The 19,222-nt window shown below is 36.3% G+C and overlaps 3 protein-coding genes across 4 annotated transcripts; 1 reads left to right on the forward strand and 2 right to left on the reverse strand.

The window, feature by feature from the left end:
* LOC18778650 (galactan beta-1,4-galactosyltransferase GALS3) lies at positions 6,053 to 9,670 on the forward strand. Its single transcript, XM_007211757.2, has 2 exons — positions 6,053 to 7,752; positions 9,111 to 9,670. The coding sequence occupies exons 1-2, from the start codon at positions 6,533 to 6,535 to the stop codon at positions 9,454 to 9,456; spliced, it is 1,566 nt and encodes a 521-aa protein (XP_007211819.1). The 5' UTR covers positions 6,053 to 6,532; the 3' UTR covers positions 9,457 to 9,670.
* On the reverse strand, positions 13,206 to 15,203 carry LOC18778602. 2 transcript variants are annotated; one of them, XM_020562993.1, is made up of 2 exons: positions 13,846 to 15,203; positions 13,206 to 13,703 (listed from the first exon to the last, which is right to left on the reverse strand). In XM_020562993.1, the coding sequence occupies exons 1-2, from the start codon at positions 14,822 to 14,824 to the stop codon at positions 13,597 to 13,599; spliced, it is 1,086 nt and encodes a 361-aa protein (XP_020418582.1). In that variant the 5' UTR covers positions 14,825 to 15,203; the 3' UTR covers positions 13,206 to 13,596. The 2 variants fall into 2 exon arrangements, with proteins under 2 accessions (XP_020418582.1, XP_020418583.1); XM_020562994.1 differs by having other exon boundaries at positions 13,618 to 13,703; positions 13,822 to 15,203.
* LOC18781009 (ycf3-interacting protein 1, chloroplastic) lies at positions 15,303 to 19,222 on the reverse strand. Its single transcript, XM_007211705.2, has 6 exons — positions 18,678 to 19,222; positions 18,560 to 18,604; positions 18,344 to 18,457; positions 16,727 to 16,807; positions 15,855 to 16,025; positions 15,303 to 15,517 (listed from the first exon to the last, which is right to left on the reverse strand). The coding sequence occupies exons 1-6, from the start codon at positions 19,026 to 19,028 to the stop codon at positions 15,428 to 15,430; spliced, it is 852 nt and encodes a 283-aa protein (XP_007211767.1). The 5' UTR covers positions 19,029 to 19,222; the 3' UTR covers positions 15,303 to 15,427.

A 19,222-nucleotide genomic window follows, 5' to 3' on the forward strand; every position in this document is an offset into this window, starting at 1 on the left:
TTTTTTAATACAAATGATAGTCTAAACTATATGGTGGAGGGGGCTTCTCACCTATACACTACTAAGGTGTCATAGGGATTCTAACTTAAGACCACTGGTCTGCAAGTCATTGTCATTTTTCACTAGGCTAGACTCCTTTGGCTATGCACGTTGAAATTTTAATTAGAAATGAAAGTGGTTTTTGGAAAAAGTAACTACTTCTTAATTTTTTCTTTTTGGGTCAAAGTAAGTTATTTTTAAAGAAGCATCTATCATGTGTTTCTTAAATACAATACGTAGTAAAAGGTGTTTTTATGATTCAAGCTTTTAAAGTTTTATATCAAACAGTATTAGAAGTGTTTTTGATTATTTAGAAACATTTCAATCCACTCCATAAACAAACCTAATATTCCCTAAGGTTGCATTTGATAAGTACGAAAAAGGGCTTCAGCATCTTTGGTAAGTCCATTCATGAAAAACGGTTTGCTAGTTTATGAGAAAATAGGAGGGGGAATGAAACCCTCAAACTACTTTGGGTTTCATTTTCCATTCTAATGAGAAAATCAAGATAAGCATTACCAAATATGAGAAAGGAATGAGAAAATACATAAGGATTGATTTCTCGTCAATTTCTTTAGTAAACCAAACAAAACCTAAATGTTAAATGTTACCATTATGAAAAAAAGAACCAAAAGGAGGGGACCATTTCTTCTCGACTCTTCTTCTCCCCCCAACCCAAAACCAACTCCAAATCTGTAAATCTCCTAGGTTCCAGGGGATCTCCCCTGGAACCACCCCCTTCAGTTAATAATTCGGGCCTCTTCCCTCCCCCCCCGGGCATTATGTTGTGGAGAGGTTTTTCCTCCCAACTTTTGTAGGGTTTGTCTGCTCCTTGCTTTTGCAAGGTTTTGTTTCTTCCCTTTTTCTTGAGGGTTTGTATCCCAGCCTTTTGTGGTTGGTTATTGGATGATCTTGCTAGATCTGCTGCTTTTGTGGTAGATCTAGTGTAGATCTCTCTGTATTGGAGGTGGAGCTGCTGATTTTGGTGGATCTACTCTTATTATGCTTGGGGATCAAGGAGGATTAGGAGATGCTGTGATATTCTTTGGAATGTCCTGGTGAAAGTTGAGCAGTTATGCCCTCCACTCTTAGGGTGTTTCTTGGCCCATGAAGTTTGAGAGATTGTTCTTTATCTTGTTCGTATTAAAGCACTGGTTGTTGCATAATTAGGGTCCTCCTCATCTGTAACTCTTTGTTAGCTGAGTTTCAAGTTGTATATTTGTTTTCTAACTATCTTGTAATACTTGTGCTTGGTTAGTGTTATTGTTACAGTCTCTGTATTGCAAAAATCTCCTCCCGAAGCTGTATTCTTACTGTGTGTATCTTGAGTTTGTGCCCAGTTATTGTAACGAATCTCTACTATACGATTTGCATTTATGATAAATTATTTAATCCGATCATCGTCATGACCATGTCGATCGTCTGTCCAATCTCACAATCAAGCGACGGTCTATTTATTGGAGTCACACCTTGTCCACGCAACCCACCCTGGTGGGGGGATCTCAATAAAAGGAGACCCCTAGTCTAGCGGGAAGGGTGACTTGATTGGACTGTCGGCCAAATAATTTGGTGCGTAGCTGTGCCTGTGATTGTTGTGAATGGACAACAACATGCATGGGCAGGATGACCTGTTAACAAAAATAAACACACGCACAAATTTATGTAAATAAAGTTCCAAAGGACATAGCCGATGTGAAAGGTGGACTTGGACACAATGCTGGGCTCCTCCTCTCCTCTGAATATTCGTGGCTTATTCTTCGTAGTTAAAATGGCATTGCCATGATTAATCTTTATATTTACCAAAGGAGAAAAAAAAAAATATCATATGATCATAATGATTATCATCTGGGGCATTTCATTTTCATTTTAGATTCCTATCTAAGATTTCATATGTTTAATTATACATGTCAATCCTAATTTTATGACGAGACACACTCGACAAAATATTTGATATCGTTTAGTGACTTTACCTAAATTGAATTCTCCACGCACAAATCATTTTTCATTTTTTTTCATTTAACCACCCGAACTTAACCAATATTTATGTTGTGCCATAGCCTTGACTTTTTACTTTTCGTACCCAAAATTGTAGGAAAGCAAAGTTAGGCACGATAGTTCTTTTGATAGCCTAAAAAACTATGCAAAACACCAATCCTCATTCATTCACGTTCTAAACCATCAAAATAAAAATAAAAACAAAATAGCTCTCCCTAAAAATACGTTCCATACTCTAAAATTAATAATGTGAACAGAATCTTCATAACCTGTTGTTGTAATGGTTCACGTAATACGTTAAACTGCATGCTTTTGTCTCCATTATTGATCTTATTATTAGAAAATTTATTTCGTTACTTGTAAATTGATATGACTTGACCTTATATTTAGGTCAATTAACTTTCTCCAACGCGATTAAGGTATTTAAGTATGTTGATCAATTATAACTAATGCAGGTTTGTAGATAAACAAATATAGAGACACATACACCTATATGTAACACATAATGCTCACGCGCGTATATCAATTGGTTTTCTCTGTCCAATAAAAAATAGGTGTACTTGTGTCCAATGAAAATATGAATATTTTTTTTGGTCATTCCATAGGAAGGAGGATGGGGGAGTATTAATCTAAAAACTATTACAGTGCGTTTGGATGAGGAAATTTAAAAGTATAAAGGATTACATAAATGACGGAATTTAAAATGACAGAAATTAATGTTCTAGAATTTGTAAAGTTTCTTGTTTGGGTGACTGATTTAAAACACGGAATTTAACCTTTATTTGTAAAGTTATCTTTTTCTTAAACTCAATCTCTCTTGGGATTTTAGAAATGACGACTTTTAGATAGAATTTAAACTTGGGATTTATGATCTCCAAATTCCATGTTTTTTTCCACGCGGAATTTCTAAATTTCTATGTTTTTTAATCCAAACACCGGAATTGGTTCATGTCAATTTAGAAATTCTGAGTTTTGTCAAAATTCCAAGTTTTTTTCCCTCATCCAAACGCACCATTAATCTACTATATAATGCTCATTTAATGAATGATTCGTTTCTTAATACTTTCACTCACTAGTTGCATTTTTTTTTGAAATTATGAATGTTTCATCTTTTTAAGCACTTCCCCTTTAAAAACTTTTTCTTAAGATATCTTCCAAACTATTGGAGTTGTTGCTCTGGATATTTATTTTTTTTGGTGTGAAATTAATTGGTTTTGTATATATAATAACTTTTTTGATTATCAATAACAATTTTATAAATGAGCGAGTTTTTTTTTTCCTGAAAGAAAAATCGCTTCGTTTTCCTTAAAAAACTTGAACAAATTTTTTTCATAATATAATAAGAACCTTATACAAAATGATTTTGTATATTGTTATATTTAGAAGAGTCTTATCGTCACCTTCAAAACCAATAACAGCAAAAGTCACAAAACTCAAGAACAACCTCTCCCAGATAGCCTTATCATAAAAATAAATAAATAAATAAAAACTTCAAACTGATCAGTGAAGGAAACTTGGACGTTCTTTCTCGACCCGCACGGCAGTTTTTGCCACGCGTTACGCCAAATCGATACAAATATTTATAATTGGGAAAAAACACCGCGGCCCCACAAGCTGATGTCGTCTATCGGCGGTGGCTTTTTGACAGCGTCGACACACTTATTTAACAGAAGAATCCTACACATGTCACTCCCTTACATCCCTCGCCATCCCTTCGCACCGACGCCCCATCTTGTATTTTTCCTTGCTGATTCCCCCCTCGGCCCGACACAACATATTTTTTCAGACCATTTCCTCCATGGCCCTACTACTACTAACAAGGTAATATTCATAATTTTGGACTTGCGTTTCAATAATAAAAAGTAGGGGTGGGCACGGTTCGGTTTGGACCGGTTTTTGCCTCAAATTAGAACCGATCCAATACTATTCATCCGGTTTGGTTCGGTTCGGTTTTAATAAAAAAAATTTCAAAAACTGTCCGGTTCGGTTTGAACCGGTTTCGGTCCGGTTCCGGTTCGGTTCGGTTTTGAACCGGATTATAAAAATTATTTTTTTAAATTACTTTTTAATACAATTCTCAACTGAAATATTATTTTTTTACTTGAAAATTAACAAATTATTCAATTTCATATAAAAAATAAATATTAAAGTGAGAAAATAGAGATATTTTGACATTGAACTTGGATAAATATTATGTTTTTTTTAGTGAAATTAAAAATATAGCATTAAATATAAATATATATATTGAAATTATATATTTTTTTAGTTTCACCGGTTCGGTTCGGCCCGGTTCGGTTTTTGAAGACATGGAACCGGATCCGGAACCGGTCCAAACCGGTCCGGTTCGGTTTTTGACCGGTTTTTGACTTTTTGGTCAACTCGGTTTTTTTCCGGTTTGGTTCGGTGCGGTTTGGTTTGGATTTCCGGTTCGCCGGTTTGAGTGCCCACCCCTAATAAAAAGTCAAAACCTTGTGAATCACAATTTTTTTTTTTAAGTGCAAATTTTGTGTGCTTTTTAAAGTATTTATATCCATTTGCCAATAACAAATAAGGGTGATTACTGTTCACATGAATAGTATCTGTCCTCGCCATTTTTTGTTACTTTTTCACTCATTGCCAAAGCAACCCAAAAGTAATTACTATTCACACAGAATTAACTTTATTTATATGTATGAAATTATTAATAATATTATGGTAATTTTTTTTTATTTTTTAAAAATTATTTTATTTGCTGACGTTAGAGCTCCCGGGCAACAACTCGGATTGTTTTCACTTTCGGACCTCATAGAACTTGGTGGAGTCCACGCTTTGTCTGGGCTGTTTTGGACCGCTGGAGCTCCATTTCTCTGTATGGGCAGCCTTTTGCTGGGGAAGGGGTTGCCGCTTGAACTGCTCTTATTAAAAAAAATAAAAATAAAAAAAGGTTTATAGGAGAACTTGGCCAGTTGGCCGAATTACAAAGTAAAAGCAAAAGCAAATATAACATGGACTATCATTTCATTAGGGTGCTACCAATAATTAAAAATGAAATGTGTCACCACAATTTAAGTAATACGTTAGAAAGACATAATTGCATGGCTTGCTGTCCGATAATGAAGGATGTTTTTTGGAGCGAAAAATAAGGTAAAAGATACTGACAAGACTATGAGTCTCCTAGTAATATATGAGGGATAAATATAACTCTTGGGTTACAAGTTACAACACACAAATAATCAAATCGATTTTTTCATTATTAAGATAAATACGCAGGGATGATTAGATTAGAAGGCAGATATGTGTATATGAGAAGAGTTGTAAATTTAAGGGTGTGTGAATGTTCAAATTTTACTGATATATACGACTTACGGATAATCTAACATAATACTAAATTCACTATTATTATTATTTTAGAAAAACATAAAGATGCAATTTTTCAGTTGACATTTTATGGCGTGGGACAAGAAAGGGATTTTCATCTCATGGAGAAAAGTTAACAAAATTACACAAGGGTTCAAGAGCCATACTTGGCGCAAGAAGAGGCACCAAGCTAGTTTTGAATATTTGTGAGCTACTTGAATGCTGCTTGAAGCTTTTTATTCTTAAGGAGTGTTAGGTATTTTTGTTGGTTTGAAGAAGAGTTTAGGTTTTTGGTACTTTGGTGTTTTCTTTGCCCTGCCCATTAGTATTTGGTTTGTTTTTCCTAATAGATTGATGATTTTTCTTTATAGTTCATTTGTTAATTAGTCATTTCAATTCCGAATAGAATTTGTTCAGTTATAATTTTCCATTCCAATTAAAACTTGGATTTGATATCAATTAAAACTTGGATTTGATGTAAATTAAAACCAATTAAAATTTGAATTTGATGTCAATTAAAATCAACTCAAACTTGGATTTGATGTGAATTAAACTCGAGAATTTTATCAACGATCGTTTGTATTTAAAATGAAAATGCAAAAAAGAAGAGAGAAAAGTAATAAAAACATCTCTCTAGTTTCCAATTCAACAATCATTTGATCCATTTGTTTCAAAATGGAGACCGGCCATGGAGTTTGGGCACTCAAATAAAGCACCTAAAAACCATAATTAAGAGAAATTTGGCGATCCAGGGAGCCGTTGCGATTCCTAATCCCCTAAAACCGGGAGTGTTCCTGCTTGGTTTTGGTTGCCCTCTGCAAAGCGAAAAAATTACACCTTAGCGGCAAAAGCCTCCGCGCTTTCCCTGTCCAACAATGATCACGTATTCACAGCATATAGAAAATAAAAAATTAAAAAAATCACCGCTTATTACAAAAATTCAGAAATGAATTAAGTAAATAATAAAAAATAAACTTTTCACACATCAATTACAGCTGGGAAACACACGCATATATATATAACACTGAAAAATAAGAATTGCAAGCGACGGAGAGAGGGAGAAAGAGAAATTCTCTTGTTGCTTTTCTCCAGAGGTGTAAACTTTCTGCTTCTTCTTCTTCTTTCTCTCTCTGGTTTTCAATAGAAAACAAAGTACATATCAATGGCTAAAGAGAAAGCTGAGAAAGAGAAGAAGCTGTTTGTGGGAGTTGTATGGAACTACGCAGCAGAGCTGAAGCTACTGCTAACAGCTCTGTTGATCCTCTGCACATTAGCCACTCTTCTCCAGTTCATTCCGTCAAGGTTCACCATCTCCACCTCTGATCTCCGCTTCTGCATCTCCCGGGTTCTTACTCCAGCCCAAGCACAGTCCCAGGCCCAAGCCCCGGCCAACGAAGTCATAGCAGCAGAGCTAGTCTCAGCACCAGCACCTTCTTTCCCACCACCACCGCCCCCGCCGACGCCACCGCCGCCACCGCCGCCTTCTGTTGAGCTAGACCAGGTGCTCAGCAATGGCGTCATTAAAAGAGCTTTCAACCCATACGGGTCGGCGGCTTACAGCTTCGTCACCATGGGTGCTTACAGAGGAGGCCTCAACACTTTTGCCATTGTGGGTTTGGCCTCTAAGCCTCTTCACGTCTTCTCAAATCCCAAATACCAATGCCAGTGGGTGCCCAATCTCAATTCAAGCCAACCCATTTCCACAGTTGGGTACAAGATGCTCCCAGATTGGGGCTATGGCCGAGTCTACACAGTCGTGATTGTGAACTGCACTTTTTCTCAGCCCATCAATGTCGACAACTCCGGCGGAAAACTGCTCCTTCTCGCCTCCACCGCCGGCGGCGGTGACCGGAGCTTCAACACCACCGACACAATTGAGGCCTTGACTGAAGCACCGGGAAGTTTAAACGCTGGTTTGTTCACTTCAAGGCCCAAGTATGATTATTTGTATTGTGGGTCTTCTTTGTATGGGAATTTAAGTCCTCAGAGAGTGAGGGAGTGGATTGCTTACCATGTGAGGCTGTTTGGACCTAGATCTCACTTTGTGATTCATGATGCTGGTGGGATTCATGAGGAGGTTTTGGAGGTGTTGAAGCCATGGATGGAGCTGGGCTATGTGACCATGCAGGACATTAGAGAGCAGGAGAGATTTGATGGATATTATCACAACCAGTTCATGGTGGTGAATGATTGCTTGCATAGATATAAGTTCATGGCTAAGTGGATGTTCTTCTTTGATGTTGATGAGTACATCTACATGCCACCCAAGAGCAATATTAAGTCGGTGCTTGATTCTCTCTCTGATTACACCCAGTTCACCATTGAACAGATGCCCATGAGCAATAAGCTCTGCCTCTCTTCAGATTATGGAAAAACTTACAGGTACACATCTTCTGCTCTGAAAGTTCTCTGTTTTTACTTTCTATGAATTGGGTTTTGTCAAATTTTTGCATTTAATTTGCTTAGATTTAGCCACAGTAAGTGTTGCATATAATTTTGCTCATAAAGAATGGATTTTTAGTTAACGATTTTGACATGTGGAGCTTTTTTCAATTACTTCTAAGGATAGACATTTGGATTGATCACACTGGTGTTAAAATGAAGCCAAATTTCCACAATTCCATTCATTGTGATGCTAGTTTCTGATCTTTTTTATTTATTTATTTGGCGATTGGGCATTGGATTCCTAGCATAAAAAAAGACTGCATGAATGATAATGTCACCTTGGCTCTATGCAGCATCATTATGGGGCTTCTGTAAATTACATTTTTTTGGCTCATTGTTTTTCTTTGGTGGTTGAGTGTTTTGGAACTTTTTTACATTGATGTTGAAATTGTAGTTTGATCAAGTGGTCGTACGCATGAAATTTTTTGGCACATTCCTCTGCTTTTGCTGAAGTGTCCTCTTCATTTTACTAGGGCAGGTGGTAGTGGGGTGGGCTTCAGCTTTGTTCTAAAGTGACTGTTTTTTTATTATTCATGACTAAGACCTAATATATTCTTTTAATAGTATTTTCACCCATCTATATGATACTGTTCCTTTATGTTGTAAGCATACATCTGAACCAATCTTCAATAATTGATGTTCTTTTCCTCTATAAGAAAAATGATCCCTATTATCAAAATCATGTTAATTCTGGCGATGGAAAATTATTGGTGCAATGTTTGAACTTGAATAGTTAATCTCTGCAAATTTTCAAGTGGTAAAGAATTAGAACCATCCTCCAATCTCCAGTTTTCCTTCTTCTACAAGATGTTTGGAAAGTTTCAATAACCAAATGATGATACATGGAAATGAAGGATTGGAGTGTTGAAATGAATCATCAGAAGGACAACGAGAAAATCATGTATGATGATGTTATTTAAGGGAGATTAAGACTGATGCTGATGCTGACCAGAAAACAATAAATAAAAATCTAAGAAGATTAGGATTTTTTTGTTGGGACTTGAGAAAGAAGGTGTGTTAAGTTTTTAACCCCATTGGGTCAATTTCTTTGTCTGTCCGCCAGCTTGATAATATATTTAGGAGTTAGATCTAGAATCCAGTATAGAACTCAGTCAATATTTTGCCAAAAACCAACATGAAAACAACAAGAAGTTGTTTCCAAATAAACAAGTCAAAATCTACCAGTTGCTTTGCTGCTGCTACAGAAGCAAAATATTCTGTGTTTAGATGCGTGGTCTTCTTATTCTTCTTCGTCATGCGTTCACATTCTGATGTGAAATTGTGAAACTGCGCAGGAAATGGGGATTTGAGAAACTTGTGTACAAAGATGTGAAAAGAGGAATTAGAAGGGACAGAAAATACGCAGTGCAACCGCGTAATGTGTATGCCACAGGAGTGCACATGTCACAGAACGTAGCAGGGAAGACGACCCACAAGACAGAGAACAGGATCAAATACTTCCATTACCATGGAACCATTGCCAACAGGCGTGAGCCATGCAGGCAGCTAGTCAACTCGACTGAGACAAACGTTGACAAAATCCCTTATGTTATGGACACCACCATGAGAGATGTTGCTGGCTCTGTCAAGAGGTTCGAGCTCAGAATGATTGGAAACAGGTTACAAAAGACCAGGCAATGAGAGCACATAAATTTTTTTCACTTTTCTTTTTCTTTTTCTTTTTTCTTTTGCATTGTTCTTTTTCTTTTTTCTGTTATTTTTTTGGTAATTTAATGTTTAATTACAGTTGTAGAACAGGAAATTCTTTGGTTTAGGGTTCAGAGTTCTTCCTTGTATAATAGTTTTCAGTAAAGGTATATATAAATACAAGTGGTGGTGGTATATGGACATGTCACATGCTTTTGAGGCAAATATTAGTTTTTTTCTCTTCATTTTCTTTTTCATTTTATTATTCTGATTCTTTTTTAATTTAATAATAATAATAATAATATTTTTAAAAAGTTGATTAAATTGGATTGTCGGTCTGGAGGGACCACATGAACTGCACCCATTGAAGGTGGCTTTGGTGTCAAATGAGCTTTATTTGGCTATCTCACTTTTCATTTCTGTGTCGTCCTGGATTTATCATTGCTTTTCCTCTCTCTTCTCCTTTCCTTTTTCTTTTCTTTTTCTTCTTGACCAAACAGACAAATCCACAGCTTAAAACAAAGTGAACAGAATAAACCTTGGAGCTTTTTACATTTCCAAGCATATTACATTTTCTGAGGCATCCGATGTTAAAGCATCACATAATAATATATGCTAATCACCAATAAATTAAAGAAGGAAAAAAAGATGTTTTGCACCTTTTTAGAAAAAAAATATTATTAGCTTTTATCAAATGCGGCCCCCGAAGATTAATCTTGAAGTTTTGCATCAATCAATACCTGGAGAGCACCCTTGCTGCCAAGACAAGATTTGAGCTTGCTTTGCCGATTAGAAAAGAAAGACTGCATATCATATGTGATTTTGATGATGAACATGGACCATATGGGTTTTGGAATGATTCAAAAAAATCATAAAAGGGTTAGCTTTATCCAATATGAGACGAAGTCAAAAGGAGCTGGTGGGTGTGTCATTTGGAATGTCGCATCCTGTAACTAACACATGGACAAAATTAGGAAAGAAAGAAAGCGTGTCCTATCTCTGGAGGGTTCCTCATAATTCTATTATAGCTAGCTATTTAGGACTTTTCTTAACTTTCTCATCACCTTGATAGTTTAAGTCGAGTTTTAGATAATAACGGAACTACACTATTATGCTCGAAAAAACTTACGTTGTCGGAAAATGAGTCAATAATGTATATTACGTGAAGAAGTGCATCGAGTTTTCATACAATGTTACCACCCCCCACCCCCCCTCCCCAAGAGTTATGAAGACCCGTGAAGCCAGCAACAGAAGAGAGGGTGCCAATTGAAGACCTCTCCATCTTCGTAATGAAAAAATTTAATGCAAATATAAATGAGAGTGGTTCTAAACATCAGTCCAAGATTGAATGAGAACGTGGCAGATTTAAAGGGCAGCAACTAAAAATAATAATTGGGGTAGGTGGCTTGTGGGTCCCAATGGCCCCAACCAATCCTTGCACGCCTTTTTGAAATTTTAATTAATGTGACCAGTAACGTAGTATTTAATAGTTGGTATGTTTACTATGATATATGTTGGAGGTGCAAAAAGTGTCTTTATGAGACAAAAGAGTTACTTGGTCTTTTATTATACTTCTGACTGAGGCTGCCTCTGCATCACTCAAGCTCCCACAGAAACGGCGATGAAAACTGATACACCATTTTCTTTTCTAAAGTACAAAGTCCCATGCCTTGGTTTATTTGTTTGCAGATTCTCCGGCATTGATTGTTATTGTTGCACATTAAATTGTGGTGCAGTTTTATAATTTAACTCCGTAACAAGAACTTATTATGTGGTGTGAATATGAGTTAGGTTAGTCGATCAATGTAATATTTTGTATTTGAGTTTCAACATTCTTCCGTGTATGAAAATAATTTAGAATATCATTATTGTAAAAGATAAATACCTTATTGTAGGATATTCCCATCCCATTCTATACTATAATTCGTCCATATGTTATAATATGAATAAAAGACATAGTTTATATTTTCCACTCATAAGCTCTTAATTAAATTCTTTGCAACTTAGTTTTTTTCTCCTCACATGATGATTAGCCAAGCTTAAAGTCCTAACTTTACTGGTGATTGTTTGTGAAGAAAGATAATAATATATATATATATAAAATATTCGACTTTTTCTTAGTTAAGTTGGCTCAAGTAGATATCCTCCCTATTCAGTACCCGACTTCAAATTTCCTTCATGTAATTTAGATTAGTTTAAAATAGAATATTACTGTTTTTAAAAAAAATAATAATAACAGACAAAAGACTCATTTGGGAAAAATTAGATTGTCGATTCCATAAAATTATTGCATATATATATCAGTTTTTGGGTTGATTGCTGACATAGAGTCAGAGCTGGAGGGCGTGTGAGCCTCGACAGGGTTTTGTGTTTTTTGGTTGGCTAGCTGTGCTTCTTTCGCCGTTTGCGTCAGTTCAATAATTTAGAAAGAAATAGGAGGCCCATGAGCAGCGGTGGAAGTCTGGATTGTATAGCAGCTGGCACTGCCAGACTTTCGCTTTCTACTTTCATCATCTTGTTAATATTAAGTACCCTATTAAAAAAGAAAAAAAATGGTAATACAATAATTAAATGTTGTGAGTTAGGTAAATAATAAAATGTCAATTAATGATGAATTTTATTTAATTTCATGAAATAATGTTTAACAGCTAACTGAAAACTGAACCACTCATCACCTTACAATTATAGTTTTTAAAAAAATTAATTTGTGATGGTCGCACAAACATATACTCCTATCATATTTGTATACAACATTCTCATATCACGTAGCAGATGAGATAGACATCCACATCAATTATAATTTAATTAAAAATACGATAAGTGTAGCATTATTCATATAAATATTGTCCAAAATTTCAAATATATTTAATTTTTGCATAACCAAGAATAATGAATTCATGGTCCAGCTAGAGCTAGAGCTAGAGCTAGTAGTACTATATTACAGTTAATAATTGTCAAAAATGGTGGGGGCACACATCACATGAACACATGTGGCCTAGGAATTCTTCTTCAAATGCCTCACCCTCACCAAACCCATTTCTTATTTTCCATCTGGGTGATCTTACCCTTTTGCCAGGCTTCAACTGCAAACCCATGCTTGAGGGCGTAGGGCACGAGACCTTGTCCAACACTCCAAAGATCCTCTATGGTGATAATTGAAAAGGTTTCAATGTCAAAGCATTTGAACATGGGATTTAGGAAGTCTAAGGCCTCATTTACTTCGCGGAATAAGATGTTTGACAAGTGATTAACTTTTATACGTTATCGTTCATTTTTGCGGAATAAACGGCGTAGAAATAAAAAATAATATTAGAGATTGTTCATAGTAAATAAAAAGGGCCCATTTCTCTGTCTAAATGTCCAACTTTTCTCTTTGGGTAGTGGACTTATGTTTACATTACTATTGACGTGATACAGATTGATGTAGCTTTGATTAGTTGCATTACAGGAAGCAAATCATTTCATATTCCAAGTGTTCGGATGCAAAATGTGAACCTGTGAATGTGATAGAGAAACAATGCAAGGGCCGAACTAGGAAATTTCATAAGGGTAGCTAACTGAGTTTTGTCTTTGTCGAGTGATGGGATGGAGGGCCTCAGTTTTTGTTGAGGTTAGTTTATGGAATAACATGATTAGTAAGTACGTCACTGAACACTATTTATAAAAGCAAAATGCTACTCATCCAAACCTAAATGATACAGTCACAATGTACAATGAAATTGGCTTTTACTAAAATTGATGGGATTAGAGATGACTTCTATTTGACAAGAACTCAAATTGACATGATTCAAATACCACATAACGAGTTGTTGCAACCTTGTCTAGTCCATCGCCTAGGGCTCAAATGAGGGAGCCTCTATAATGAAGGGTTATATTGAGGGGTTACAACGAGGGAGTTTAATCTAACAGTTCAATAATAATTCTACACTGAATCGAATGGCTATTAAAGACCAACTCATTATAGCCTCCTTGCTTGAGTGAAGGCTTTGGGTAGCTTGGGGGTCAAATTTTTTTTGTTTCTATCGGCCCAATCTTTTGGGGTTAACCCAGTCTTTTCCTTCAGCAAGAATTCTATGTAGTGAGGACATTATATATGCCCACCCTCACTGTAGAATGACTCTTTTGTTCAGTTGACTAAAAGAACGTCCATAGTCCTAAACTTCCAAATAGAAGGATCCAATCAGCCCAACCCACTTCAGAATCCAACCCGAGCCCAGTCAGGGGTCCAATGCCAACCCGACCTGCACAAACGTGCAGCATTGTAATATAACTATCGTAACAAAACAGCTCCAGTTAGGTGCATGTTATTTCATATCAGATCAAAGACCCCAAAAAAAAAAAAATCCACAATCATTATACCAAAAAACATAGGAAGTTATGTACTCTGTGCTTCTAAGAAAGCTTTGAAATCATTCCTAGCCTTGCGCAGTCGAGGTGTAACGCAAACGGTCGGTGATGTAGGAGACGATGATGTCGAAAACCGAACATGGCGTGAGGCTTCATGTGATTTCCGGCCTTGTGTTCTTGAGGAGCCATTCTTCAGAACTCCTTTTCTATCAGTGTCAAACACAAAAGATGTAGAAATTGGTGAATCTGTGTCGTTGATGCTGCTTCGTATTAGCTCCAGTGGAAGATCAAAGTAGTGACTAACAGAGTCATCATCATGCTCATTGATCATAGCTGATGCCCAAGAGCCACATTCAAATTTTTCCAAGGAAACTGTCCTGGAGATGACATTTCCCAGCTCATCAGGTTCTACCTTCCTTGCTCTCACTGGCTTTGCCTTGCCAAAGCCTGGAATGAACAAGCACAGGGCTCCACATGTGAACTTATCATCACATGGGTCCATTTTCTTGCCATTTTTATGAGCAACTTTGTGGGGCTCAGTTCTAGGGAGGCTGCTGTAATGCGTGGTGACCTTTTCAGTGGCATTTGGTTGGATCAGCCAAAGATCAAAGTCATCTGAAGGGGCATATGGTCTTCCTTGACCACATGACTTGCTCCTCCTAAATTGAATTTCTTGTTGCAAGTGGGTCAGATTCTCCATTTGCTGCCGGGGAGATGCTAGGCTTTCATCTTTCCATTTCTTCTTCAACCGCGGCGAGGAGGTTGCTGAGTTCGGGAGACTGAAGCTTAAGAATTTTGGCTTTGCAGGCAGTAGGGGTGGCAGTTGGTCAAGTACATTGGCTTTTGGAGCTGTCACAACAGGGGGAGCAGTAACAACAGGCTTCACCACCACTGGGTCAACAATCACTTCTCTGTGAGATGATTCTTTCAGTGAAATTGGATCTACAGAAATCTGCTTTTCTAGATCTCCAAGAGAAAAGCACTCACTCATTTCAAATGAAACTGGATAATCCATTGTAGAGAAGGGCAGAAATTCTGAGGATGAGGTGTGGGATTGGAGTCTACTTAAAAAGGAGGGAAAAAGAGACTTATGGGACCTTAGACGTGAGCAGCATATCCTCCACTAATCCACATCTAGTAGTGATATCCATGTTCTCTATTTGCTCCATATTCTATTTTTAACGAGTTAACTGCTAATCCCTACAATAACTCTGTTTTCATCATATAATCTAATATGAAAGAGAGTTGACTTGTAACAGGTTGGAGTTGTTACTATATTCAATAATGAACTCCTAGGTACCAAGGGGATGGGATGCCTGCATTAGGTAAATAATATATAAGCTCTGATGTGCTTGCAACAACAGCATATATAAGATTCATACATGGGGAAGACACGAAATATAAAGTAAATAATTGATGGCATGGCAATGCATCTTCATGTCATAGGTACAAGCCAATGGTCAGCCAAACCCCACCAGACCCTCAACAGAATACACAAAAACATGAGATTTCTCATTAGCCATTCTCATTACGATGTACAAACTCATGTTAGGATCAGAAAATTATATTGCAAGGCATAGATATTTATACATTGAAATATGACAATGAGGCAAGAATTTTACTGTAGTGAATTATAAAATAAAATTAATACCACTGATACACCAATAATGACTGGGAAAGCCGTCACTAAGTACAGTGCTCCATAACCCTGCAAGATAATAATGACCAAAGATTAGCTAAACCAGAAAATTATGAACCTGTCTTTTTAAAATAAAATCAAGTAAAGGTTTCAATGTATTTTAGTTCTAAATGATACGTATTGCAAATTCTAAACATTGATTAATTATTGTAATGATGATATACTTTTCCTTTTTACTTTTCTGTTGAAAGGAATAATAAATTAGAGAACATCATCTCATTTAGTGTAAAATCAAAGCATACTCAGCAGCAGATATCTAATAGTTATTATTCCTGGTTTTCCTTAATCTGACAATTGCAAGAACATAATAACATCATTTTATCACGAGAAAGCCAAGGAAACTAACCAAAACTGGAGGCACTTCTGATTCATCACTGAGTTCAGCATCATCAATCTCGGCAGCTGTATCCCAATCAATATTCAGTCTCTTAGCAGCCTCTTGAAGATCAATACCAGTGTCTGTCACTCTCGCGTATAGGGACTTGCCAGGCTTTTTCTTCGCTGGTTTAATCTGAACCTATACCAGAAAAAAAAAAACAAAACATATAGGAACAACTAAGCAAATTGATATCCAGTGTCAGTTAGAAACTTGGATAAAAATGAAAGAACAGTGGTGAGTCATCTCATGAAAATAATTCCTTATATTTGTTTTCAGAAATAGAAAATAGGGGATGAAAAAGAAAATTTTTTTATCACCAAAAATTTGAGACATCAATATTGGAACAAAAGTATACCACATTTACGCTGGAATGGTTTCAAAATCACATTTTTCTACGGTTTACAAACTTTTTTCTTATTGTAATTCAGAGCTTGGCTCTTTATCCTAGTCTCCTTGTCTAGTGCTTCATGTTGTTCTAAATTAATCATCCCCTGCATTAGTAACTAATAGTTGGAACAATTGATAAAATGACAGTCTTCCAATATAGATCAGAGTTCAAAACCATTTTGATTTTAATTTCCATGGCTGCATGCAGATAGGTCAACTATTAAATCATGATGAGCAATTTGTATTACCATAATTTGGCAAGCAGTACCACCTTTATCCCTATCATGAAGGAATTATAGGCATATTAACAAGTCTTTGTCAGAGGAAACAACGTGGACCATTCCATGAATTAAGGCAAACATGGAAAGCCAATCAATTATGATAATCTACCCATTACACATTAAAAAGCATCTCTAAAATCAATCATTAATGTACTTGAATTACAATAATACCTCGAGATTAGGCCATTGATTCATTTCCTCAGCCAGCAGTTTAAGAGCAAGTCGATTTCTTGGGATTTTTCCTTCATTCACCTAAATCAATAATCACAAATTACTGTCCCAATAAATTGAATTAATTTTGAACAATTTACAGATGTCAAAGATATTTTTTCCTCTCTCTTATGATTTCAGAAGGTTATGAACACCAAAGCAAAGAGTTGTAATGACATAACATACAATTTATTCAAATTAGTGTCACTCAACCATCAATTCATATTTTTGAACATTCCTTCATCGTTATACTAATGATGCCAAGGATTTTATCCAACCATTATCAGTAATACGAATCTCTTTTTCTCACACTTACATAAGCTATTATTGAATAGTTCCCACTTAGAGAGAGAAATTTAATGCCATATTATAAAACAAACATCTGATAATATACTGTTTGTAACAAAATAAGTTTTGATATTAAAACACAATGATATAGACCAATTTATCAAACTCAAGATTGAGCTATGATACCCACAATTCCTGCTACATCAGTTGTTACAGGTCCATTAGTAGTTGAACTAGCTTTGTTTATTCTTTAGAGGAAATGTATTGCTTCCTCAAATGCTGATTATCTATCTTACAACTTCCCCAACACTTGCCAACTTATTTTCGAAAAGCATATATCTAACTACAGTAATCTTGAAAAACAATAAAATATATCAAGAAAGGAAATGTTTTTTCGATCCAATTTTTCCACCTTAATACCATTTTCAGAAACCTTCACAACAGCCATGAAAATTTGGTTTTCCTTCGTATCATGTAAAAAAATATGAAGCAAAGGCTAAACTACAGAAGCGCCATATAATGTATAATATGGGTTGATAACTTAATGACTGCACCTATCTGAATAATCAAACTCAAAATTTCCAATATAGCTGGAGAACATTTATGCATCAACGATAATATATTTCATGACTTGCGTAAACCAGAGAGAGATTTTCTCTTAGAACATGTGTGCTTTTGACATATCAAAAGATGCATATGTAGTTAATGGCAATTCATCATCCAGTCATTTTTCAGTAAATGTTCGTCACTCACACCAGTGATGGAAGAAATACGGCAGCAGTCAGCCAGCACTCTACAAATGCCGCTATTCCGTTCTGATTGCAATTACTAGGAGATTTAAGATGCATCTACTAGAGGTTGTTCTATTAAAATGGTCAACTACAAGGTTGCAATTTGTGCATGTCAATGTGGGAATTTGTCCTCTAAAAAAGGGAATATTGAATGAATTGATTGTAAAGTATAAGATTTCAAACCAAGTGAAGGACTTTATTAATGGTTTGGGTGAACATAATAAGCAAATTGCTTATGAGGCCTCTCCAATTGTGCAGTAGTTCCTTGAATCCATATAAGTGGCTCATCCTTATTTGGATTCATTGAATTCATGAATTCTTTGTTTGAATTAATAATACTACTGTGATACCTAGTAATTTCGGCTGTTTCATGAATCATGGCACTGAAAATTCCTCTAGCATAATGTAGCTGTAGCACAATGGGCAGGAACCCAACTCCAAATAATTAAGAATATATGAAAGTAGTGTAGTAGCGAGGGAATTAAAAGAAGGGGCTTACTTCTTCAAGAACCTCACCCAATTCCTCCCTGGTAGGGGCATCAGGATCTTCGATGCCAAGGAGTCTCCTGCGCTCAACTTCCCGTAGGTCCTCAATCATGACAGTGAGCTTAACCTATCATATTGCATACCATCACAAAGTTGATTAAGATTCAAAATAACGAAATGGTAAAGCACATAAAGAAAGGGGTTCACTGAATTATACTTATTACTCTACCTCACTGAAAATCATGTCTCTGTTTTTGCGGAGAAGCTCCAACACCTATCAACAACAAGAGTGACTGAAAGAGTGAAACGCTTAGAAACCCATTAAAGAATGAACGAAAGCAACATACCCTTTTGATTTGGCTGACGTATTCGAGGTCTTCAGGGTCGGGGTCGGATTCATCTTCGTCATTTTCTTCTTCGTCTTCCTCTTCATCATCATCCTGGTCTTGTTGGGTAGTTGAAGAAGAAGATGACGAAGCTTGCAATTTCCTATCTTTCTTGGCAACGAGTAAAAGTGTAGCTCTTTTATACGAGTGGCGGTGCTGTAGAGCAAGGTGAGGCCGAGAATGGTGGCAGCGGTGTTGGCCGAACCAGAGTGGGAGAGTTTGGACCCAAAAAGAAGAAGAAGAAGAAGAAGATGAGGAGGAGGAAGTGGGTGGTGCCAGTGGCGCCACTTGGAGCATTTGCAAAGCCATCATCACCACTCTCACTCTAATGGCAGTTGAAAGTTGAAATCTTTCATAAGCTTCTTGGAATTTCAAATGATGTGATTAAACATGCTTCGCCAAATTCTATCCTCAATCTCTTTGCTTTACTACCCACTGCATGATGAAATTGAGATGGTTAAAATAATAAAATGTGACAAAGATGTCATCTTCACTTATCATTCCAG

This window comes from Prunus persica, chromosome G4 (assembly GCF_000346465.2).
Source record: "Prunus persica cultivar Lovell chromosome G4, Prunus_persica_NCBIv2, whole genome shotgun sequence".
Classification (NCBI taxonomy): Eukaryota; Viridiplantae; Streptophyta; class Magnoliopsida; order Rosales; family Rosaceae; genus Prunus; species Prunus persica.